Raw genomic sequence first — 27,165 nt, 5'->3', positions numbered from 1 at the left:
ATGTGCATGTTCACTTCATATCAAACCCTGAAATAATTACCAACCCACAAAATAGGGTTGTGGTCAGTTGTCTGTTGGGAACTTATCTAAACTTTAAAACAGGATTTAAAAATTACAAGGGAAAAAACAAACTGGATAGACTCAACTATGTACAGAAATTTATGTTTTTATATGTCCCTCACCCTACCCTATTACAAGTTTTTAAATAACTGGGAAAATGCTTGTAGAGTATAAGCAAAGATTAGTAGCAAAAGAACTTGAATGAATAGCTAAAAACAGAGGAACAAGAAATGAGAAAGATGAATGAATGGTGTAATTAGATTATTTATAAGGTTAAATAGTTAATAGTTATAAGGGTAAACTGGAAAAGGTCAGTTTCCATTTCAATCCCAAAGAAAAGCAATTTCAAAGAATGTTCAAACTACCTCACAACTGCACTCATCTCACATGCTAGCAAAGTAATGCTCAAAATTCTCCAAGTCAGGCTTCAACAGTATGTGAACCGAGAAATTCCAGATGTTCAAGGTGGATTTAGAAAACACAGAGAAACCAGAGATCAAATTGCCAACATCCACTGGATCATTGAAAAAGCAAGAGGGTTCTAGAAAAACATCTACTTCTGCTTTACTGATTACCCCAAAGCCTTTGACCATGTGGATCACAACAAACTGGAATTCTTAAAGAGATGGGAATACCAGACCACCTTACCTGCCTCCTGAGAAATCTCTATGCAGGTCAAGAAGCAACAGTTAGAACTGGACATGGAACAACAGACTGGTTCTAAACTGGGAAAGGAGTATATCAAGGCTTTATACTGTCACCCTGCTTATTTAACGTATATGCAGAGTACATCATGCAAACTACCAGTCTGGATGAAGCACAAGCTGGAATCAAGATTGCTGGGAGAAATATCAATAACCTCAAATATGCAGATGACACCACCCTTATGGCAGAAAGTGAAGAAGAACTAAAGAGCCTCTTGATGAAAATGAAAGAGGAGAGTGAAAAAGCTGGCTTAAAACTCAGCATTCAGAAAACTGAGATCATGGCATCTGGTCCCATCATTTCATGACAAATAGATGGGGAAACAATGGAAACAGTGAGAGACTTTACTTTTTAAGGCTCCAAAATCACTGCAGAAGGTGGCTGCAGCCATGAAATTAAAAGACGCTTGCTCCTCGGAAGCTTTGACCAACCCAGACAGCATATTGAAAAGCAGACATTTCTTTGCCGACAAAGGTCCATCTAGTCAAAGCTATGGTTTTTCCAGTAGTCATGTATGGATGTGAGAGTTGGATCATAAAAGAAAGCTGGGCAGTGAAGAATTGTTGCTTCTGAACCATGGTGTTGGAGAAGACTCTTTAGAATCCCTTGGATTGCAAAGAGATCCAACCAGTCCATCCTAAAGAAAATCAGTCCTGAATGTTCATTGGAAGGACTGATGCTGAAGCTGAAGCTCCAATACTTTGGCCACCTGATGCAAAGAACTGACTCATTGGAAAAGACCCTGATGCTAGGAAAATTGAAGGCAGGAGGAGATGGGGATGACAGAAGATGAGATGGTTGGATGGCATCACTGATTCAATGAACATGAGTTTGAGCAAGCTCCAGGAGTTGGTGATGGACATAGAAACCTTGTGTGCTGCAGCCACACAAAGGGGTCACAAAGAGTTGAACATGACTGAGTGACCGAACTGATAAGGTTAAAATCTGGGGTGGGGGGGAAGCATTAAGAAGTAATCAATTAAAAAAAGTGATTTGACAAATTTTACCCAAGGAAATTAGCAAAAGTAATTTTTAAAATATTATGTAATATTGTTAAGGGGCTTCCCTAGTGGCTCACCAGTTAAGAATTCCCCTGCCAATGCAGGAGACGTGGGTTCAATCCCTGAATTGGGAAGGTCCCCTGGAGAAGAAAATGGCAACCCACTGCAATAGTCTTGCTTGGGAAATCCCATAGACAGAAGGGCCTGGTGGTTACCATCCATGAGGTCACAAAGAGTCAGACATGACTTAGTGACTAAACAACATGTAATACTGTTTTTTACAAAATGAGACAGGCACTTCTATAAAGTACTCATAGCGACATGTTCACTGGTATAGTTCTTTTGCAAAGTAATTTGGGACTACGTATCAAAAGCCTCCAACATTGGCCTAATAATTCCTATTTTGACACATTCATTCTAAGGAAATAATTTTAAGCATAATGAAAGGACTCGACTCAAAGGTATTCCTAAGAATATTACTTAAAGTTTTGCAACAATGGCAACACCCTAAATTTATCACATTCAGGAAAATGTATTTATATACTATAGAATATATGTGTATATATTTGATGGAAAATCAGGAAAAATTTAAAATTGTATATGTAAGTAGTTTGTAATAAGGATGAATATGTTTATGTTACAGTGATAATACAATATATGCATTTGATCAGAGTTATATAAAAGAAACTATACAAACACACAAGCACACAAGAGATTGGAGAAAATTTTCAGATTGTCAGCTTTTAAATGCTGTGTGTATTAGGCTATTTCTTTTCTCCTTTATATAATTTTGACTGAAAATGTGATTAATGCTAAAGTAGAAGCCTGGAAATTAAAGTCTTTCATTTACTACATAGAAGAAATAGTCATATGAGTGAACCAGACTGGAAAAGGGATAGACTGTAGTGACAAAACCAGAAAGGGATGTGAAGTAAAGTCAGGAAAATGCACGTATTTGGAGGCAGGAGGGGAACGTGAGCCTGTCAGGCTTGGAGTAGGATGAAGACAAGAAATGCCAGGTCTCCTGAAACTTTGGGTGGATGAATCTCAGAAAGAGAGCACCACCCATCATTGAAGGCAGGAGGAGAAGAGGCAAGGAATCTGATGAGAAGGCTGGCCTTCCAGCAGTCTCAGTTGAGTCCAGAAAATTAAGAGCTGAGCAGTTTGAAACTGGTAAAGTATATTGTTGAAATGGTCAGGAAGAAATGGAGGTTACACGTGCCTGCTCCCCAGCGAAAAACCAAAATCAAACAGAAAAGATAAATAAATATACAGGTGGCAGAGCAGAGGGCTGTTTTCTCAGTCTGCACAGGCAGTGGTGGTAGGGTTCACGACTGTCCAAGTGGAATGCACACATTAGGAGGTTAACATTGGGATTCAAATACAGGAAAGCAGACCGGGTGCTTCTTCTCAGCCCTCTTTGATTCCTTTCCTGTGGTCGGAGCAGAGCATCTCAGAGCACGCTGCTACCCTCTGTTCCTCTCACGCTCTTGGGGAGGGGGTGCCTGAGCTGTTCCAGGGGGTCCAGGGTCAGTGCCTCAGACATCGGCACTGTTGCTCTAGATGGGCTGACGGAGGAGGACTGATAGAAACCATTTTGCTCAGTAAAGCCTTGAGCCAAATCTTCCCTATTTACAGTCGAGGAGAAGGAGATTATTAGTTGAAAAATAAATAAGATAGTTGTCACTATTCCAAATTCGAAGCTAAAAACTTTCCCAGAGTTTTCTCAGGGACAGTTTCCAGCTGAGTATATAAGAGAAGAGTAGCCTCATCATGACCTCATACGTAGACTGAAAATCATCCATCTCCCGAGTTCTCAATGGAACTTAGGTGGTGGAAGCAGGTTGCATGGTTGTGGACCACCCCTCCATTCTGGGCTTTTCAAATGCATGCTGTTGATCCATGGAAATCAAAGCAAACTCTTTGTCTTCTGTGTCTGATCTCCAGTGTAATCCCTCTCTGTTTACCGTAGGTGCCTACCCTCGGCTCTCACTGAGCTTTCGGTTGAAGAGAAACATTGGATACTTCATTCTCCAGACCTACATGCCCTCTATCCTAATTACAATTCTCTCATGGGTGTCCTTCTGGATCAATTATGATGCATCTGCGGCTAGAGTTGCCCTTGGTATGTGCTATTTTTAAATGATACCTAAAATATAAAGTCACCATATCATTACAATATGAAGGGAGTTCAAAGACAATAGTTCAACTACAATTTTTGACATCATGACACCAGTCTTGCCCATATAGTCACTTTTTATCTTGAAATACTAATTTCATGCATGATTCCCTTGATGTGTTAATTTAATTATAAGGCTCAAATGTGAATTTTCATGCCCATGAAAGGGAAAATATGCTTGCCGAATATTTGCATAATAAAACTGTTTTTGACATTAATTTTAAAGCAAGGATTAACATCTCCTGTTCAAAATCAGTCTATGGCCCAGAAAGGAGACTTGATTAATTGCACATTCTTTTTTAAGTCAGAAAAATAGCCAAATGTTATACCATATCATTGGAATTACACAAATGAATGAGCATTAAAATGTGATACTAAATTCTAAGTTGTTCTCAAGAGCTTTAGTGATCTCTTCTGGCCACTGGTCTCTTGACAATTGGATTATTAGCTGATGTCCAGTATATATTATGTGTTCCAGTATGATTTCTAATATTTTTTTTAACATTAAGGGAAGGCTTATATTTTCAGAAACATTATTTTCTACTGAACTAATTATTATGAAACTTCATGGACTAAGTTTCATTTAAATACATTTTAGGTAAGAACAAAGCTGAAGAGCAATTGTCCAATTTATCCCTTATATGGGTAGGGTTGAGTTTAATTCCTAGGAGTGAAGTAATTAATAATACCTTTCAAAATTTCTAGGAAAGAATTAATTCTGCTTGTAAGCCTGCAGAAAAGCATAAATATTCAGGGATCTGGTTGTCCCTCTTTCTTACTTTTTCTTTTTACTGTCTCTTCCCAGAAATTTAAGTTGCTTAGTATCTTGCTTCCAAGAGAATGTGTGTACATGTGCATAAGTGGATATCTGGCTTAGACCCACAGACAAGTGACTCACATTGATTCAAGATTAGATTTTTTTTCTCATGAAATAACATGTAACAGAGGCTTAAGAAACTTAGGTAACTATTTCTAAAGTGTTAGCTGAATGTAAAGACACTTAGAGAATAAAGTATCAAAAAATTAAAAGTTTTGTAGTAACTGTTAATCTATTTCTGATGGGTTTGGTATGGATTCCCTGGTGGCTCAGCAGTAAAGAATCAGCCTACAATGCAGGAAACGCAGGTTCAATCCCTGGGTTGGGAAGATCCCCTGGAGAAGGGAATGGCTATCCACTCCAATATTCTTGCCGAGAAAAATCCCATGGACAGAGTAGCCTGGCAGGCTACAGTCCGTGGGGTCACAAAGAATCAGACACGACTGAGAATGTACACGCACATTGGTAAGGGAAAAATCTCTTGAAAATATCTTCAGGATTTTTACTGCCTGCAGAGGTTACCCTGTAACATCAATCCTTTCTGTGAAAGGCAAAGTCACTTAGTCATGTCCTTTCTGTAGCTTTTGCCTTTTCCACTAATGTTACTAGATTGCTCTTTGTGAAGCTAATTTCTCTTATCACCTGAAGAATTTACAGCTAAAGTGAATTTGCAGGGGCAGATCCAAATTTGGGGAGCTGTTAGCTTATTAAACTTCAGAAGCTCTCTTTAAGAAAAGAATATAAAATATACAAATACAGAGTTCCCAGAACCCCTCCCAAGGCTGTAAGAAGCCTGTGGTAGAGATCAGAAGCTGCGGCTTCCTGAGCTTCCAGGGAATCTGCCTCAGAAAATCTGTCATTTTTTGAGAAAATCAGAGAGATATGAGTACCAAAGAACCAGAATTATCAGACATCATCAGAAGTGAGGTGTACTGAAAATACAAATTCCTCAATTTTCTATATGTATGTATGTTAGTTGTTGCAGTTGTGTCCGACTTTTTGTGACCCCCTGGACTGTAGCCCTCCAGGGTCCTCTGTCCATGAGATTCTCCGGACAAGAATACTGGAATAGGTTGCCATGTTCTAATCCAGAGGATCTTCCCCACCCAGGGATCGAACCTGAGTCTCTTACGTCTCCTGCATTGGCAGGCGGGTTCTTTACCACTAGCGCCACCTGGGAAGCCCTCTCAATTTTCCAGATAATACAAATTCTATAGCTCCTAAATGGTAAATATCATCTTCCACAACATTAAATAAATAGTTTACCTGGAGCGGGTTAGAGTGGACATAGCCTTATTACGGTATATGAAAGTAGACTCCACTTTTTCTTGACAACCCATCATTGTTGCTATAAACCTCAGTCATGCTTCTGTGGGTTTGGGGGACAGAGGAGTGGTCTGCCCAGACTTACTAAGGCACATCACCACTGGAGATGTGCTGGGTCCTGGTGAATATCAGAAGTCCGGGAGCCAGGCATGAAAGGCAGATTGAAGGCATTTGTTAGTGTCAGGTGGACTTGAGTTTAGAGGTCCCGAAGGCAACTGTGGTCTCCAGGCTTCAGCGTCTGGGCCAGCAGACATCTGGCAGGTCCAGCTCTCAGCATGGGACTCCCTCTGTCCCATGGCCTCTCCTTCTGTCCCAGCTCCTGCATGAGACACAGTCTTTGAGCCTGGGTCTCCAGGACGTGGACAGTGACAGCACAGCAACTCCATTTGGCTAAGGAAATGTGTATCATCAGCTTATGAACTCTGAATAATACCAAGAACGGTAATCATGCGGCAACTTACCAAATACTCAGGTGCCAAGTTCTGTGCAAGCCCGTGAAAATGTTTGCCTGACCCATGATACAGAAGATACACAGCCCAGTGGGCAGTGTCCCCATTTTACAAAGAAGGGCATGAAGTACAGAAAAGCTATACAACTGGTGCAAAGTCATATAATATTGAGTGTCCCAAGAAAGATTTTAAACCAGTTGGTCTGACTTCAAAGCTTTTAACCACTACAGGTGATTTCTACGGTGTCAATAGACAGTGTACAGAAGAGTTCTTTTGCCTGTTACATTGTAAAAATAATGGATGTTTTTAAAAGCTCAGCAAGAATTATTTTTAATCATTCTTATTGAGGGATCTCTCAAAACCTTTAAGATGCTAATGTGTTCAGTGCCTCTTGGAGAGGATAGGACCATGGTTTGGGGGCTTTAAATGGGGAACAACACAACCCCGCCCACTCCACATGTCCTGTCATATTCTACATCCTTTGAAATGCTCAGAGTGCTGTTTGCCTTCATCCTGAATGGCTGCATGGTGGTGAGTGCTCCCTGCTTCTAAATGAGGTACAGGTCTGCATGGAGTGATGCTCGGTGAAGACCTCCATGACACACCCCTCTGGCTCAGGGCACTATTGAATCTGGAGTCGTCAGGAACTGTCTCTCTACTTGAAGGGAAATGCTGATTCTTCACCCACCTGTGCTGCACGGATGTTCTTGTGCTTTAGGATCTTATGCCTCTCCTGCTGAGTGCTGACACCCACATCTATTAAACTGTTAGTGCTAGAAGCCACCAGACTACAAAGTTGGGAGTTGTAATTACATGGTCTTCCTCAAAACTATTGGTCTTTCTGGAAGTGAAAATTTATATTGAAATAATTTAGGCCACATGATTTGGGTCACAAAGGAGAAAAATGACATATCTTTAGATCAAATGATATAAATTACATTTTTATTTCATTATCATCTTTATAAATGCAGTTTCCAAATATATTTTATTAACATACTATTAATGAGAAATAGTTTGAGACTAATAATTAACAAGACTTAACATCTTGGTAAAGGTATGAAGAACAGAAAAAGCACCACTCGGCCATCTCCCGTTCTGCCATTGGACAGAATTCACTTAGAGAGTGGAAGTTCAGGGTGAGGCTGCCAGGAATTGGGTCTCCCGCCAAGAAACTGGAGGCTACCACAAAATATATTTTTCTGTGATGCTGATAATGATAACATTTGCTGTTGTGAGTGTTAACAATACCAGTTACTGGTAGTCTATAACCATGGCATTTCCATTTCACAGCAGCTTTAGACCACAGTTGTGGACCCATCAAGCTCACTCAAGTCCTACTGCTGGGACATGGTAGAGCTGGGCTGAAAGCCCAGGACCTCGTGGTTCTACTACTCAGGCCCTGAACCACTGTGTCTACCACTGTCCACAGTTACCTTGATGGGAAGGAAAACAGTACAAGGAATTAGAGACTGAATAGCCTTTCAGTCTAAGAGGTCATGTGAGCCCAAAGTGGAAAGCCAAGAGCACTCACCATGAAACCTTACTCTTGAGGGGTCCTGGAGCCAGAGCTGAGGGCCTGAAGCTAGCATCCTTGCCCCCTTTCAGCTTTGCCAGGCTGAGTGCTCTTGACATGTGCTAGCCCTCCCTGTGCTCTGTTCCTTTAGCCCATTTTCTGGGGATATCTACTGAGGCCTGTGTTGATACATGTCCACTCAGAGCAGTCATCTGGACCCAAAGCAATGACTAAAGCAGAGCACTTTCCAAAGTCCATTTGGAAGGAAAAAATAAGTTATGGCAGCAGCATTACAAAATTTTAGGTAATAGTGAGAACACCTGATTTTGTAGCATCTACATGGGGTTTTGCACTTCTTTGTAAACTGTAATTATACCATTGCCATTTTCAAATTTTAAAAGTCCCCAGGTGCACATGAATTTTATGTTAGAGAAGTCTTAAAATATTCTGACATCTTTGATTTCCACAGATTCGTTGACAGCCCTGGTTTATAGTCAGACATGAAAATAGGTCCTCTGCTCCTTCTTTCCCTCGTCTCCTCCTACAGGCAACTCAGCACATGTGGACAGAAGTCTGGGCTCACTTCTCCAGGAGGTCCCGAGCGAGGGGAGCCCTGGGCTCTGATGCTCCTCCAAGGATGGGATGGGAATCTGGAGGGCATCAGATTAAGATACTTAAAAACCTAGCCTCTCACTCCGGAAGTTGAGTGGGGCTCCAGGGGGTTCAGAGAAGAGGTCTGGAGAGCCCATGTGTCCGGCCTCTCAGGCTTACCCCACCTGCCGGCCTGGGGAACATCACTGGTGTTCTGGGTGCCTGCAGCTGAAGGACCATGGCTGAAGTTCTCACCTGGAAGAGTCCTCACAGCCACGACCCTCTTTTGGGTCCCAGAAGACACAGGAGTAGTTACCTGCTGTAGCATCAGTCTCGTGGATAGAAAAGAGCTGGCTCTTTGGAACTGCCTTGCTTTTTTGAGACTTCTTAATATTTCACAAGTTACTATCTCAGAGAAAGCAAGTCAGCAGCAGGAAGGCCCGCCACTGAGAAGTGAGTGGTGCAGTTCCTTCCCTAGTATGTGGCTTCACTCAGCTCAGTGAACTCTGGTCGTGTCATAGGCCAATGAGTCTCCTGCTCTCTGTGGCTTCAGATCATCCTGTGTGGAATCTTTGTACACTAAGAACATGCCCATTGCTATGGGAGAATTACAAAATATGATCCTTACATGTTTTTAGAGACTACACATAGCTCCCTTAGGGGAAAAATGACATTCCTCACTTAACATTATTCATACTAACTAAAGAATTCAAAACAATGACATTAAAAAAAAACGAGAGAACAGATCACTTGCCCCAGAGCTTGGTAAGATGCTATATTTTGAATAAAATCATCAGCCTGAGCCTGAAACCACCATGTCCTGAGGCAGCTTTGTAACCTTGTTCTTAGCAGAGGGGGGAAGTTGCTCTGTGAAGTAATCTGTTCTCCAGAACTTCACTCAAACATTCCCTGTCTTTGCACTCAGGGCTGGATCCTGTCCTTAGTAGCTTTAAGTCATTACCTCCTTCCCCTTGTGGAGAAAGAAATGGCAGCCCACTCCAGTATTCTTGCCTGGAGAATCCCATGGACGGAGGAGTGTAGCAAGCTACAGTCCATGGGGTCTCAAAGAGTTGGACACAACTGAGAGACTTCACTTTCACTTTCACTTCCTTACCCTTGCTCTAAGGCCGTATGGTAAGAATTGTTTTCTTCTCTAGTGGCCACAGATAACCGTCTTAGATTCTCCACAGATTCATTCTTCTTCCTGGAAGCTTCTCATCCAGACACTTAGTGTTTTATGATAAATTCTGGGTTGGTTTTCGTTTCTTCCAGCTTTCATGCAGGGCAACCTCTGCTTTGCCCCCACACCTCTCCATCCACCTGTGGGTCAGATGGGATGGGAGATGCCTCCCAAGTGGGGTGGGGAAGAGGTGTCAGCTCCCTAGCCTGGGGAGTGACCTGCTGCCCAAATTATGTTTTGTATTCTATTGCATTTAGATCACCCAATAGTTTTCAATTGCTTGTTTCCAACTATTTCAAGCTGTTTGAGAAAGTAAAGCAGGAAAGTGAGGAGTGAGGAGCTAAGCAGCAGAATGGCAGCCTCTCACGCTCACGTTTCTCTTTCAGGGATTACCACCGTGCTGACCATGACAACCATCAACACGCACCTTCGGGAGACGTTGCCCAAAATCCCCTACGTCAAAGCCATTGACATGTACCTCATGGGCTGCTTTGTCTTTGTGTTTCTGGCCCTACTGGAGTATGCCTTTGTCAACTACATTTTCTTTGGAAGAGGCCCTCAAAGGCAGAAGAAGCTTGCAGAAAAGAACGCCAAGGCGAAGAATGACCGCTCAAAGGGTGACAGCAACCGGGTAGGCCACCCTGCCCCACCCCATCCCCCACAGCCCCTGCCTTTCCCAGACTCTCAGACCTGCAGCATCATGGCCTTTCAGTAGGAGTGATGTGGGCTTGTTGACCGTAGCCTAAAATGTGGCCTCTGCAAGTCACTGAGTTTTATTGAAAAGCAAAGTTGGTGCAAAACTTAGAGAAGCCAAAAACTTACCAGTTTCCAAATATGAAAAGAAAACAAAAGATATCAGAATGAATGAAATTCTGGCATGTGGGGCCCAAACTTGACAGGCAAAAACATTTTCCAGAATGTTGCAATTTTCCTTCAGTGGTCAAATTACAGATGTGGTAGCCAGCATGGCACTGTTTTTCACATGGTGTGGACAGCGCTCTCGCTCATCTGCCCTGGTTCAAGGTCTCTAGTGAGGGCAGGAGCTGTGTGCTGTCCCAGGGCTCTCATGGATCTACCCTGGCCTGGCCCTGCTGGCTATGTTCTGCAAAATGCCAGGCAGGCAGCCATAGGCAACAGTGGCCAAGCTGGGAGCTGCTCTAACCCCATGGGCTCTGAACCCGGAAGTTCAGTTTAGTCGCTCAGTAATGTCCAACTCTTTGTGACCCCGTGGACTGCAGCATGACAGACTTCCTGTCCATCACCAACACCCAGAGCTTGCTAAAACTCATGTCCATTGAGTCAGTGATGCCATCCATCATCTCACCATCTATCATCCCCTTCTCCACCTGCCTTCAATCCCTCCCAGCATCAGGGTCTTTTCCAATGAGTCAGCTCTTCTCATCAGGTGGCCAAAGTGTTGAAGTTTCAGCATCAGTCCTTCTAATGAGTATCAGGACTGATTTCCATTAGGATAGGCTGGTTGGATCTTCTTGCAGTCCAAGGGACTCTCAAGAGTCTTCGCCAACACCGCAGTTCAAAAGCATCAATTCTTTGGTGCTCGGCCTTCCTTATAGTCCAACTCTCACATCCACACATGACTACTGGAAAAAACATAGCTTTGACTAGATGGACTTTTGTCAGCAAAGTAATGTCTCTGCTTTTTAATATTCTGTCTAGGTTGGTCATAGCTTTTCTTCCAAGGAGCAAGCATCTTTAATGTCATGGCTGCAGTCACAATCCACAGTGATTTAGGAGCCCCCAAAAATAAAATCTCTCACTGTTTCCATTGTTTCCCCATCTATTTGCTATGAAGTGATGGGACCAGATGCCATGATCTTAGTTTTCTGAATGTTGAGTTTTAAGCCAGCTTTTTCACTCTTCTCTCTCACTTTCATCATAAGGCTCTTTAGTTCTTTGCTTTCTGCCATGTAAGGGTGGTGTCATCTCTGTATCTAAAGTTATTGATATTTCTCCCAGCAATTTTGATTCCAGCTTATGCTTCATCCAGCCCAGCATTTCACGTGATGTACTCTGCATATAAGTTAAATAAGCAGGGTTACAATGTACAGCCTTGACATACTCTTTTCCCAATTTTGAATCAGTCTGTTGTTCCATGTCCAGTTCCAAGTGTTGCTTCTTGACCTGCCTAAAGATTTTTCAGGAGGCAGGAAAGGTGGTCTGGTATTCCCCTCTCTTGAAGGATTTTCCATAGTTTGTTGTGATCCACACAGTAGATCACAAAAGCTAAAAAGGCTAAAGCTAAAAAGGCTTTAGCATAGTCAGTAAAGCAGAAATAGATGTTTTTCTGGAACTCTCTTGCTTTTTCAATGATCCATCGGATGTTGGCATTTTGATCTCTGGTTCCCCTGCCTGTTCTAAATCCAGCTTGAACGTCTGGAAGTTCTCCATTCATGTACTATTGAAGTCTAACTTGAAGAATTTTGAGCATTACTTTGCTAGCTTGTGAGATGAGTGCAACTGTGCAGTAGTTTGAGCATTCTTTGGCATTGCCTTTCTTTGAGATTGGAATGAAAACTGACCTTTTTCAGTCTTGTGGCCACTGCTGAGTTTTCTAAATTTGCTGGCATATTGAGTGTAGCACTTTCACAGCATCATCTTTTAGGATTTGAAATAGCTCAACTTGAATTCCATCACCTCCACTAGCTTTGCTCGTAGTGATGCTTCCTAAGGCCCGCTTGATTTCACATTCCATGATGTCTGGCTCTAGGTGAGTGATCACAGCGTCATGATTATCTGTGTCATGAAGATCTTTTTTGTATAGTTCTTCTGTGTTTTCTTGGCACCTCTTCTTAATATCTTCTGCTTCTGTTACGTCCATACCATTTCTGTTCTTTACTGTGCCCATATTTGCATGAAATGTTCCCTTGGTATCTCTAATTTTCTTGAAGAGATCTCTAGCCTTTCCCATTCTAACGTTTTCCTCTATTTCTTTGCACTGATCGCTGAGGAAGGCTTTCTTATCTCTCCTTGTTATTCTTTGGAACTGTGCATTCAAATGGGTGTATTTTTCCTTTTCTCCTTTGCCTTTCACTTCATTTCTTTTCTCAGCTATGTGTAAGGCCTCCTCAGACAGCCATTTTGCCTTTTGCATTTCTTTTTCTTGGTAATTGTCTTGATCACTGCCTCCTGTACAATGTCACAAACTTCCATCCGTAGTTCTTCAGGCACTCTGTCTTCGTATCTAATCCTGAATCTGTTTGTCACTTCCACTGTGTGATTATAAGGGACACGGTTTAGGTCACACCTGGATGGTCTAGTGGTCTGAATGCAGAAAAAGGGCACCAAGCAGTTTCTTCCACAAGCCGCTTCATCTCACTTTATATATTTCCAATTACAAACTTTGCAATTAGATGTCATTTCCATTTATTAATAAAAACCCTATGTCATTGCAATTATAAACACTATTTTAGTGAAAGCACACTGTTGTCTCTGTATAAAATTTTGTCTTTATCTTTACCTGTTGCATCACTTCAAGTCTTCAAACATGTACCTCCACCGATGGACATACTGGGCTTGTTCCTATATTTCTTTACTTTTAAATGCTTCTTATTAAATTCACTTATTCTCAGGTTTATGAGGTTTCCTTCTTCTTTCTGATGCTCTTAGTGCGTCACTGACCCAAACCTCTCGCAGGGGTGTGGTAGCTCCCTGGAGGAGTGCGGTGCCCGTGGCCTTCCCATGGTCGGAATAGGTCCCTGGGTGTTCATGAATGAGCGAAGGCGGTTAAATGACTGTAAATGGCTCCTGTCCTTTCAGTGGCACATAAAGTTGGTGGGAGGAACCAGGATTTGTGAATAAAATCAGGCTTTCGCAGGCAACATGCCCTTGGATTTCTTACTGGAATGTGTACTTAGCACCATGCTGGTGTGTTTCCAAATGAGTCCACATCCTCCTGTGTATGCACAGTGTGCTTTGGTCACACCGTTTCCAAGGAAACAAGAATTCATCGGTTTATTATTGTTTCCATTACACAGACACACAGACACATACAGTGCTGTTTTTCCAAATTCCCTCATAATTTAAACAGGCTTAGATTTCTTCTAAATGATGCCCTTTACAAAGGTTAAATTGTTGTGCTACAGAAATATCTTTTCGAGTGAAGCTTAAATTTTAAAACAGAAACAAAACCCCCAAATCTCTAAATCCACAGTCAAAATTAAGCAGAATGTAGAACTAATATATTATAAATCAGATGCAGAAGAAAATTCATGAGTCCATTTTTATTGTTTGTTTTCCTTTTCTTTACCAAGAAAAAGAAATAAAAGAAAAAAATTACCAAGAAAAAGAAATGCAAAAGGCAAAATGGCTGTCTGAGGAGGCCTTACACATAGCTGAGAAAAGAAATGAAGTGAAAGGCAAAGGAGAAAAGGAAAAATTGTTTGTTTCAATTTCTCAGCAGTTTTCTTAGAGCCTTTATATGTTCATATTTTTTTTAAATCTGTAATTATAGATATCAGTTCTTACAGTTTAAAATCAGCATACAAATGCATGTTTTAAATGCATATTTGATGCTGTTAAAGGTAAACATTAAAAATTTTGCTGACTAGATGGCCAACCTGAAAAGATGTTCAATACTGCTAATTATTAGAGAAACACAAATAAAAAATACAATGAGGTATCACCTTATACCAGTCAGGATGGCCATCATTAAAAAAAAAAAATCTATAAACAATAAATTCTGGAGAGGGTGTGAAAAAAAGGGAACCCTCCTACACTCTTGGCAGGAATGTAAATTGGTACAGCCCCTGTGGCAAACAGTATAAAGGTTCCTTAAGAAACCAAAAATAGAGTTGCCATATGATCCTGCAATCCCACACCTGGGCATATATCCAGAATAGATGAAAACTCTAATTTGCAAAGATACATGCACCCAAGTGACCATAGCAGCACTATTCACAATAGCCAAGACATGGAAGCAACCCAAGTGCCTGTTAACAGATTAATGGATAAAGATGTGGTACATGTATACAGTGCAGTATTCCTCAGTCATAAAAATGAACGGAATAATGCCATTTGCAGCAACATGGATGGACCCAGAGAGTATTACACTAAGTGAAGTAAATCAGACAGACAAAGACAAATATCATGGGATACCGCTTATATGTGAATCTTTAAAAAATGATAAAATTATCTTATTTCCAGAAATAAACTCACAGACATAGAAAATAAACTTATGGGTCCCAAAGGGGAAAGAGAGGGGAGGGATAAATTGGGAATTTGGGATTAACATGCATACACTAATATATAGATATATATAGATTATATATATAATAGAGAAACAACCAGGACCTTATATAGCACAGGGAACTATATTCAATATCTTATAATAACGAATAATGGAAAAGAGTGTATGTATTGAATATGTGTGTGTGTGTGTGTGTGTATGTAAAGAGTGACAGAGAACTTAATCATTTTGTTATGTACCTGAAACATTATAAATCAACTATACTTATAAAATGTTGCTGACCACACCTAAGAATTTAGTGGTATTTTTAAAGTAGAAATGCATCTCCCAAAATTTCATATCACATGATCTGGATGAATGAAAAGAAAGTGAGTAAAGAATCACAAATTTCATGCAAAACAGAAATGGAGCTATGCACAGGCCAACAGCTTCAAGAGTCCTTTCTAATTATTGTATGTAATTAATTACATACAATTAATGAATGTAAGTATTCATTCACTCATTCACTGTCAGTGATATCTCTTGGGATTGTTTATTGGTCTGACCAGCAGTGTCCTCAGATGGCACCTCTGTCATACCTGGGAACCAAGCGGCTCAGGGGCTGCGGCTGTCCTTGGGCTGATAGACACTGGGCGACAGCAAGCATGTGCACCATCATTGTCTTTCCTTGTGTCCTGTAAGAGATCTCAGAGCCGTGTCTTCAGGGGCTCTGCAGGCCACCAACTTGACTATGATGCTATTGAACTTAATGTCAGACCATGAGTGTAGATTTCCCTTGTATTAACTTAGTGGCGGTGTTCACATAGTCACTTAGTTTCTCCTGAGACCAGTGGTGCAATGAAAATTCTGACCTTATTTATTTGTGCTTCTGTTTGTTCCTGGGTTGTTTCTATAACTAAGAACCAACCATCTTCAGTTGTAATGCATGTGTTAATAGTTACAAGCCTTGTGATATTTTTCACGTTGAGCAAATGGTATTTGAATTTCATGAAGTGGCAGAAAGTCTTGCCAAGGAATCAGAGCTTCAGGCTTGACACCATTCCTCTTACTAAAGAGCAACATTTTGTTCCTCACATGACAAATAGTTCCTCATTTTCCTAAAACTAGAGTATTTTACTTATTTTGAAGCTTTAAGTAGAGAATAAGATATTAACAGTGTGCCAATCTGATGACAGATTCTTGGAAGAAACTGAAAATCCCTCTAGGATACATTCCACAGGAGATGTTTTTCATCTCTGAATGTTTCTGGGTTATAGACAGGAAGAAAAAACTACATTGAAATCTAATTATAGTAGATATAAGACAAATTTTCAAAATAAGTGGTATTCATGAAATGCTTTAGAAATTATGAGTCATCACTATCATTCTATACAGAGCATTTTCACAATCCCATCTGTTTTAAGATTTAAATTCTAAATGATAGGAAAAGATTAGCATCTCTTCTAGAAATATTTTTTTTAAATGTTTGGTTTCTGAGATTCAACGAATTTTAGTAACCTTTTAATTCTTAAATAAAAAAAAACCTTCTAGTAGTTTTCATGTAAATTTTCTACACACTGGTTCATGTTTAAATGAAATCTATGCAAAGGTAAAACTGTGTCAAAAACAGCCAAATTAATTTACTCTGCTGCTACTGCTGCTGCTAAGTCGCTTCAGTCATGTCCGACTCTGTGCGACCCCATAGACGGCAGCCACCAAGCTCCCCCGTCCCTGGGATTCTCCAGGCAAGAATACTGGAATGGGTTGCCATTTCCTTCTCCAGTGCATGAAAGTGAAAAGTGAAAGTGAAGCCGCTCAGTCGTGTCCGACTCTTCGCGACCCCATAGACTGCAGCCTACCAGGCTCCTCCATCCATGGGATTTTCCAGGCAAGAGTACTGGAGTGGGGTGCCATTGCCTTCTCCAGATTTACTCTGAGGTCTTATTAATTCCATATCTAATATATATATATTCAAGTTCCTTTCAGCATAATGAAACAATAATGTAGCTGTTCACTCACTCTGAAATGGAGTGATGCAGTTATTATTAGTTCTCCCACGGCTTCAAGGCAGCCACAGGTATCAGAGTACCCAGGCACCCCAACTTTGTAAATGTTGATGACCTTGAGTTCGGCTTCTTTCAGGGTGGGTTTCCTTCACTGGAACATCAAGTGAGACACAAGGGTGCAGACCTAGACTCACCTTTCTGAAGTTCTTTCCCAACTGCACAAAACTGGCCAAAGGGAGGAGGGAAGACAGAATTCATACAGATTTGTCATTAAGTCTTGAAAAATCAACTCAACATCCAATTGACCTTACTTTTTGTGTTTTTTCACTCTCCCTTTGGGCTTCCTGCAATCACCATATATCTTATTATCTCTTTGCCTTTCTCTTATCTCAGAACCCCTCTTCTTCGTCCACATCTTACCCTCCTTCAAAACTTAAGCCAGATGTTCTTCTCTATGATGTTATCCTGATTTTGTCTACCGCTTTTTCCCATCATGCCTCTGTCACTCTCTGCTCCATGCAGGTGGTCTTGTCCCTGCTCTTCCAACCTCCAGGGCACATGCTCTATGCTCAGGAGATGGCAGGCCACATTTCACTGGGCCTTCTGACCTAGATGCCATCCCATTCTTTGCATCTACCAAAGTTTGTGCCAGAGCTGGATGTGGTAAGTGCCCAGAGAATGTATGTCCATAAATGAGGGATATTTGTCATCAGTTTGGTACCACTGAACCCACGTGTTTTCTCACTCTCCTAGAGTCAGAGGAAGGGAGAACCATTCATAAGCATACCTGTTTTTAAAAAATTAAAACTACATTTAAACAATTTTTATTGAAGTATAGCTGACCTACAATATTGTGTAAGTTTTAGATATACAGGATAGCGATTCAGCTTTACGTACATGTATACATATTTTTTCCAAGTTCTTTTCCTTGATAGGTTATTACTTCACAGTACTATGTATAAAATAGATGTGTGTTCAGTGACTCAGTTTTGTCCAGCTCTTTGCGACCGTATAGACCAGGCTCCTTTGTCTACGCGATTCTCCAGGCAAAAATACGGAGTGGGCTGCCATGCCCTCCTCTAATAAAACAGATAAACATATTTTTAAAGCCAGGTGAAAATCTGAGTCATTAGAACCACCAAAGTCCATTCTGATAAATGTATCACAAAATACTTTCTTCTTTAAGAAAAGACTTTTCTTTAATTAGTATTTTGTTCTACAAAAGCATCATAATCCCAAAATTTTGATAAAAGGAGCTTTGCATATGGCATTTTTAGTAACTAGAAAGAGATGGCATTGTAGGCCTTATTTTAAAATGTGCTTTAAGGGTAATAAATATGCAATGTCTTCTAAACTGCATTTGCTGATTATTTGAAGCTCTTCTCCTTGAGACAAGGACCTTCTCTTACTCCTCTGTGCCTCTGGGTAAAGCCCAGCTCATCTGACACATTACAGTCACCTCTGTGTTGCCTTAAGAGCCAACTGCCCACAGCTTCTGAAGCAGGTCCAGATCACCCCCTTCTTAGAGAGGGTGCACACCCATAGCTCCTGGGTGGTCTCTGTGGAGGACGTGCTATTGCCCAGTCCCTTGCTGATCTTTCCTTTGCTGTCTCCTCCTGTTTCAGCCACATTTTTATTTACCTGTCAGGCTGCTCCTTCCCACATGACTGAGCTCCAAACCAGCAGACACTTCATTGATCCCCAAAATGGGAAAATTGACTTTTTTGTTATAAAGACTTTACTGACAATCATTCCAGGAGAAATGATGAAAAGAACAGATATGGAACACAGGTTCTTACAAAGGTCTATTATTCCCAGTACTTTTGAGGTTCAAGCCCCATTAGAATTTTTCCCTCCACTAAACTAATACAGTGTTTCAGGTTTAAAAATAAAATAAAATTAAAAAACAAACAAACAAACAAAAAAACAAAAGAAAACAGAACTATTGCTCTTCTTTCACTCTGTTCCTTCCCCAAGAACAGGTCTTCATAAAAACCTTCTCCCTAATGTGCATGGTGTGATCGTGGTCTGTTTGTGTCTCCCAGCACCCCCAGACTGACTGCTTCCACTTCCAGGGGACAGTAGACGCTGGGGGATATTGAACCCAACCAGGCTAATGTGGGCGGGCTGCTGTACCCTGAGTCCACGATGTGATTGTTTCTCCAGGGAGCTTAGGAAGGGCCAGGTGGGAGCAGGGTGATGAGTAACTCCTCCACGCCTTTCCCACCTTCTTAACTGCAGAGATGCAGAAGTGACCAGGCGGTGGTGAGACATCGCTGAGGGTCCAGCATCACCTAGAGGACATGCAGGAATGGGTGCAGTAGCTGGCGGGGAGCAGTTACTCACTCCCTCCTGGCATTTCTCTCCCAGACTGCCCTCAAAAAACAGAGGCCAGTGCAGTGCACACCAGCTAGGGTCTGTCTCTTCACTTTATCCCTTCACACCCATCTTCTATTCTTTATTCTGCTGCTTCAGTTGGGTTTCAGAAATATGTCACTTTTTCACCTGGAAACCTCTTTTATTTCTTACTGCCTGAAGGGTAAAGGGGAAATTCTTTTAATAGCTCGACTCTGATCTGCTTCCCATTTATCAGGTGTTCTTTCTTGTAATGATAAGGTGATAAGCAGATGAGGATGACAGGGATGAGAATGACAGTCACCTCCTCTCTCTCTCCTGAGTGTGGGCCAGGAGTTGAGTGCGTGCATCCATTCTCTCCAGGACTTCAGTCCCACTCAACTAGTTTGCCCCTTTCAAAACATTTCAGCCACCCTTCAAGGCTGTGCCTTGGTGTTTCTCTGGCTCTTTGCCTGAGAAATTTGTACTCATTCTTTAAGGCCCAGTTCAAATTCATCTCCCCTCTGAAATCTTCCCTCTTCTCTCCTGTACTAGTTTTGATTGTTGCCATAACAATTTACCACAAACATAACATTTAAAACAACACCCAAATATTATCTCATAGTTGGTTCAGTCAGAAGTCTGAGTACAGTAGGGCTCAGCTCATTGGATACCGTGGTTCCTTGTGGTTGTAGGACTGAGGTGGTCTTGCTGGCTGTGGGCCAGGGCCTGTCTTTGCTCCTTGAAGCTGCCCCCTTTCTTTCCAGGACTTTCCTGTAGTTCTCTCAATCAAGGGCAAATCTACTCTTTATGCTTCCAATTCCTCAGGCTTTCAATTTCTGCCACGTCCTGGCTTTCTCTTCTGCTTCTAGTTGGAGAAAATTATCTGCTTTTAAGGTCTCATATGATTAGATTGGGCACACCTGGATAATTCAGGCTATATCCTCTCTCTGTTTGCAAAGTGCCTTTTGCATAATTTATTCAAATGGATGGGGAGAAAGGGGTGACATTCTAATGACTACATCTCTCCTTCCCCAAGCATAATTGGATGGTAGGGCTTCCCTGATAGCTCAGTTAGTAAAGAATCTGCCCACAATGCAGGAGACCTGTGTCCATTCCCTATGTTGGGAAGATTCTCTGGAGAAAGGAAAGGCTACCCACTCCAGTATTCTGGCTTGGAGAACTCCATGGATTTATTTATCGTTTGGGGCTTCTCTGATAGCTCAGTTAATAAAGAATCCACCTGCAATGCAGGACACCGTGATTCAATTCCTGGGTCGGGAGGATCTGCTGGAGAAGGGATAGGCTACCCACTCCAGTATTCTTGGGCTTCCCATGTGGCTCAGCTGGTAAAGAATCTGCCTGCAATGCAGGAGACCTGGCTTCGATCCTTGGGTTGGGAAGATCCCCTGGAGAAGGGAAAGGCTACCCACTCCAGTATACTGGCCTGGAGAATTCCATGGACTGTATAGTCCATGGAGTCGCAGAGTCCGACACGACTGAGCGACTTTCACTTTCACCCAAACCATGATGGAGGTATCTATCTCTGAGTCTTTTTTGGTGCCTCTGTGCCAGCGTCTGATGGCCACTGGATGTTGATCGTCCTTCCTGCGTCTGGGTCACTTTGGGGTTTGGGGCCATCCTGCCTGCACTCCTGTACAAGCCCCTACTCTTAGTGTTGGGCTTCTCTCCTCTCCTCACCTCCTGAACCTCTCCCTTAAGGCCTAGCCTCAGACATGATCCATGAAAGTTTTGTGGCAGACCAACAAATAAAATGGGCCAGTGGTATCATCATGAAAGGTCTGAAGCTATATTTAGCACAGAATAAAATGTTTTTTTAAAGTTTGGCTCCAGTGTGAGAAGGGACTTTAGCCTGTCTTAAATATAGCAGTTAAAAAGGATGTCTTCTGCAAGGACCAGGATTGAGTGAGGAGATCCACAAAAGTCATCAGGAGTGTCCATTCATCACAGTACTCACTTGTATCTTCGTGGTAATTTGGGTATTTTTGTTATCATCAAAAAAGGGGACCAATTGACTTCCAAAGAAGAATAGGAGAGTATAGAAGTTTCTAACTTGCAGTTAAGCCCACAAAATGACACTTTACACTAAAACAAAATGCTGAGTTCGCTAGATGTGCAGTTTCTCATAGTATATGTGACCTGATAGACTGACATAAGTCTGTCCTGGGTTTGCATGTGGAAGTTAGGCTTATTGACATGCTACGCTAGCTATCTAAGCATGTGATTTCCTTCCAATCAGGTGGATGCTCACGGAAATATTCTGTTAACATCGCTGGAGGTTCACAATGAGATGAATGAGGTTGCCGGCGGCGTTGGTGATACCCGGAATTCAGCAAGATCCTTTGACAACTCAGGAATCCAGTACAGGAAGCAGAGCATGCCCCGGGAAGGGCACGGGCGACACGTGGACAGAAGCGTCCCGCACAAGAAGGCCCACCTACGGAGGAGGTCTTCACAGCTCAAAATTAAAATCCCTGACCTAACCGACGTGAATGCCATAGACAGATGGTCCCGGATCGTGTTTCCATTCACTTTTTCTCTTTTCAACTTAGTTTACTGGCTGTACTATGTTAACTGAGTGACTGTACTTGATTTTTCAAAGACTTCATTTAACACTGAGTGAAATATTACTCTGCCTGTCAAGTTTTTATACCTGTACACACACACACAGACACACACACACGCAGATACACACATATATACATACGCAATTGTATATATATGTGAACTTTCTCAGCATATATATAAAATACACGTGTATATGAGGATGTATGTGTATATGTTTATACACACAGGTGTGAGTACCCATGTGTATGTCAGACAAATACACATACATATATACATTTTGCAGCTATGGACAATTCAATCACAGGATGCATATTAAAGAAAGTCATAGTTTTTTTCTTTTTTAATTGAAAGGGACAAGCATTGTCTAAATCTTATGCCTTGAGAATGAGGGCGCGAAACACAATATCATCCCAAAATGTGTCTTTTATTATCATAAGATAGATGTTTTAGTTTAAAAATCAGGAAGAAACTTCTTCTTCAAAAACTCATTCAGTGGTATTGCTAGTTTAAAACGAGTCACACTTCATACCCACTCTTTCAGTTTATTAAGCAAAGGCTTTTTGGCTTTCTTGGCGATGGGGTTTGCTTTCGTGGGGCAGACTTCCTCTGTACTGGTTCCGTGGGTGCAGTGAGCCTCCGGTGTCTGCTCAGCTGTTTCTTAAACATAGGCAGAGCCCATGCTGATGTCTGCATGCCCATCTTTGGAAAGCCCATCGGGGATGGATGGCATTTCATCGTAAGTACTCTGCTGTACAGTGTATTTCTTTGCTCACTTGGAGTAGATCAGCTTACCCATCTTGTGGGACACGGTGGCACATTTTGGCAACGTTGAGTTGACATTTCAATCACTGAACACGTGCTCCACATCTCTTACGGATTGCTAGGCCTGGTATCTAATGGAAAGCTTAGACGTCTCAGGTTATTTGTTACCCTAAGGTAAAACCACCTAGGATGATTTTCCCCCTTGTTTTTAAGTTATCAATCACTCTTATAACATTGTATGTTAATATCAAATACATTTGCATAATATGCATATACATATGTATATTTTCCAAGATTTTGTTTATGCTTGCTATCATGGCAGCATGCAATGTCATATTTTTCTTTCTGTGATGTAACTACTTTCTGTTCTCTAGAATTAACACTGAAGTGAAAACACTTCTATTCAGTTTCAGAAACCATGAAACATCCTCATGATTTTATTTCTGTATCTGACATGTTTCACAAGCACATTCAACTACTCCTGGTGTAACTAGGATGCTGCAGGAACACGACCAGTCCACACCATGCATCACCCAGGGACCCATGACCGTTCTCTTGAGGCAAAGGAGAGCAACCTGACGACAAACACAGTCACTTTTGGTTCCTTCCAGCCCACAGCCTCATCAGTATTTGGACTTTTTAAAGCTCGTAGAAACAAGACAAGGTGCACCGGTTTCATAGGTGCAACCTTAACTTACTATTTAGATGAGATCTTTCTAAAGAAAAAAAAAGAGATGATATATTTTTTGTAAACAATATTTCTATCACAGGCATCCATAAACTGAAATGACTACAGTTGTGCAAACAGATGTCACAGTGAAGTTAAGCATTTGGAGAAACAAAAAAGCAAACTATTCAGGAAAGAACTGCTAAATTGATACTTTATCCCAAAATGCCACATATGCCTCACCCTCTCTGTTCTATCCAAAACCAGTGACCAGAGCCTTGCCCGGTATTCGCAGAGTTGGCCTCAGTTTCCCCACAGACAGGGGCTCCATCCCCTCTGTGGGGGTTTGTGCCATAGGCCATCCCCAGGAGCTGACCACTACTTGATTTTCTTCAGCGGCTGATGACCTTTAATCTGTCATGTCTGTAGCAAGTCAAACCCACCACAAAGTCTCACACTAGAAGCAGTGACCAGTTTTATACCCTTTCTTCCCTTTCATTCTTATCTTTTTCTTCAGTATCTTCTTACAACCACTGCTCTCTGGTTTTACTTTTATCTGGAGACAAGTGTTTTCTTGTTCCTTGGCTTTTTTCTGACAATTTTTTCTTGGATAATAATGGGGGATCCTAAAAGTTAAACAGATTGGGAAAAACCTTGTAAGTGACCTTATCATTGTTAACATGTTAAAGAGAAAAAAAAAAAAAAAAAAAAGGACATTGTGTAGACCTTATCCCTTTCAATACTTCAGGTATCTTTTTCTGTATCAGTGATTCAAGGAGTGAGGTCCACATGCAGAAGAGGGACCCTAAAATACGCATGAATATGGACAAAAGTGTCAGCGATTGATTTTAATGTCCAGTTTATATATTCAGAACTGTGACATTAATTCTATCTGGGAGAAAAGTGATTCAAAACATTTTCGATGCATAGTTGAGGTACCCAACTGTCAAAGGCAGAGACTCCATGGGGCTCAGAAGAACAGTAGTCTATGTCCCAAGGTTTTCTGGATATAAATTTGCATGGTATAGTCATAATAGCTTTTGAGCTTTTTATATGCATTTGGCACCAAGACTGGGATCCACAACTTTGTAGACACTGCAATGATGTTAAACATAATAGCTATACTATAAATAGTGTTTGTAACTACACATACACACACACACAAACACACACATACATACATATATTCTGTAAAAAAAAAACAAAAACTTTTTGAGATCCTTGGGTATGTGTTTGCTTTACTTCATTTTAGAAGAAAATTACTCTTCTAATAAAATTATTTTATAGCTTCTCCATTTTTAAAAGTTGTGAGAAATATTAAGAAGCAGAACTGTGTGCTGCAGGAGAGTCGAGGTTGGTTCTCTGTTCTGTTACAGCGTCCTTTCATTACTGCACAGTAGTTCCTGGAGCCAGTGAGCGTGGTGTGTGGGTGAATCTGAACCCGGACCCTTGACGTAACGTGAGGTGGTTGTTGCCCTCATCCAGACCTCTTGAGTAAGGAGAGAAAAGTTGAAATTGGACTCTAATGATATCTCTTTCTCACAACTGAACATAATAAAAGGTTAATTTTCTAAGTAGTCCTGTCTTTCCAAAAATGCTTCACAGGGGCTCAAAGGTTATAGGAGAATCTCGTGATAAGAGTTTGTTATTGCCCATATTGAATATACATGAAACAATTCCAGAGCCCTACTACATAAAATTCCTACAGAGAAAGATGGATATGACCGAGGAATCTTTACAACACGTGTTGTTCTTGTCTACTGGCCCCAGGACTGTGGAGGGGTTTCATTGTCTATATCGTGACCCACTTGTTTCCCTCTAAGTGACCTTGGTGTATGTCATGATGATGTTCTGTCCCATGTATATATGCAGTTCCTAATGCCAGCACTCAGAACTTTGGACACGTTCAGTCATTGACGTCACCACTTCTCCCCGCCCAGCTACGGAATTAACTTTTTCACCAGGGAGGTCATCCTCTCAGAGGTGACAGCGGTACGTGGGGACTGGCTTTAAGGGGACAGGCCCACTGCAGCTATAGGTGTTCATTCTCAGCATCTCGTAGAGAATCCCATTGGTGTTTTTCCCACAATGGTGTCTTCTAAAAAAAAAAAAGGATGTGTCCAACTTTAAATCTCCTGGCTTGAAATCCCATAATTCTTACTTTAGCTCTTCACCTGAAAACCAGTTACTATTTCTGGTCATTTTAATGTAAACAAAACTGAACAGTGAAATATTTTGTTACTTGTGGAATAGAGTCCGGCTCTCATTTTATGTGAGCTATGGGTCAGGGGAATTATGGGGCAAAGAACTGCCTAGGTGGATTAAATTTTCCCAGGACACAACTAGTGTGCCTTGGATTGATTATTACCTCTTCTACTGCATTGAAAGGTGCCATGTTTTCCTGAAATTCCCAACACCTGGGTAAACAGTGACCTCCCGGAGAGTGACTCATTTACCATGTCTCTCCCTAGGGTGAGCACCAGAAACAATTTTGTCATTCTTGTCTCTTATTTCCACTTCACGAGTCAGTGAATGTGTTCAAGGTAAGTACAGGATTATTCTAGTAGGAATAGGCAATTGCTGTCATGATCAATTCCCACGTTTACTTCATTTCATTGTAAAGATCACTTAAAATCCAATTTTGCTTAAGCACATTGATGTAATTTTGGGGGTATTATTTGACATAAAAAAACAGCAGAATTGAGTGATAGATATAATATGAAATTTGTTGATGAATGACTTCAAATTTATTAAAAAAGGACTAACTGACTTCAATATGAAGGCTGATTTTTTTTTCTTCCTTGTCTGTCTATTGTTGAAATAATGTCGTTATTTTAATTCTAGGTATTTTCAGTTGACATGCCCATTTCAGTTATGCTGAAAGTAAGATAAGTTCAAAACTGACTATGTATGAGACCAGCTGAACCATGTGGCATTTTTTAAAAAATCACTATTTTGAATGTCAAAAGAAAACCAGACACACACACAGATCCACATTGTTCCTGTATTCAAAAAAGTGTTTTCAGAGAGAATTATTTTTGTGTTAAAGGCCAGGAAACTAAGTGCCAATAAAGTCTGGCACAGGTGATATTGATCCCTACTCTTTAGTTTTTCAGAACTAAACGGCAATTTCCCTTGTTTCCTCTCCAGTAGGAAAGTAATAAGCAATGTCTCTGAGTGAGTGACTGAATGAGTGAATGAAGAGATCCTCAAACCAGACAAAACATTTATTGACAAACACATTTCTAGGCCCCTGAAAGGCTGCTGGCTCACGTGTACACGCTATAAAAAGAAAGAGCACCACAGCCAGTTAGGGTTTAATGGAGGCTTAGCGTCCAGTGTGCCTAAACAAAACATAATCTTCAGTAGTTCTTTACATGTTGTGTTTTCTTTTTTTATCCTATGGACAAGTTTTTTTAACTTCCCTCATCTACTTTGGGGTCCCAACATGGCAATATTTCACACTAACTCTTTCTTGGGATTGGAACTTCACTGGGCTACCTTTCTCACTTCATTAGGCTGCAACACTAGTCATTTGAATGCCAAGTTTAAACTACCAGTAACGGCATCCACTTTGGATTGACTAAGAAAGCCTCACTGAATGTAGAATCCACTCAGAATCCATTCACTCCTGGTCCCAGTGGCTACCACAGGCCATGTACACATTTGACACCATTTCACAGTTCTGAACTACCTCCTTTGTGAAAGTGAAGGTCACTCATTCATGTCCAACTCTTTGTGACCCCACGGACTATACAGTCCATGGAATTCTCCAGGCCAGAATACTGGAGTGGGTAGCCT

The 27,165-nt window shown here is 41.2% G+C and overlaps 1 protein-coding gene across 1 annotated transcript in view; it reads left to right on the top strand.

Annotated features, from left to right (window-relative positions):
- The window catches only part of GABRB3 (gamma-aminobutyric acid type A receptor subunit beta3), a 283,275-nt gene extending 257,136 nt beyond the window's left edge, over positions 1-26,139 (top strand). The window contains exons 7-9 of the mRNA XM_055555724.1: positions 3,739-3,891; positions 10,208-10,452; positions 21,607-26,139. Of these exons, the coding sequence (XP_055411699.1) occupies positions 3,739-3,891; positions 10,208-10,452; positions 21,607-21,945 (737 nt within the window). The 3' untranslated portion in view covers positions 21,946-26,139. The remainder of the gene's footprint in view (positions 1-3,738; positions 3,892-10,207; positions 10,453-21,606) is intronic.
- The last annotated feature ends 1,026 nt before the right edge of the window (positions 26,140-27,165 follow it).

Source organism: Bubalus kerabau, chromosome 19, assembly GCF_029407905.1.
Source record: "Bubalus kerabau isolate K-KA32 ecotype Philippines breed swamp buffalo chromosome 19, PCC_UOA_SB_1v2, whole genome shotgun sequence".
NCBI lineage: Eukaryota > Metazoa > Chordata > Mammalia > Artiodactyla > Bovidae > Bubalus > Bubalus kerabau.
Note: the sequence above shows the minus strand (reverse complement) of the source record. Positions and strands in the feature narration are given on the sequence as shown.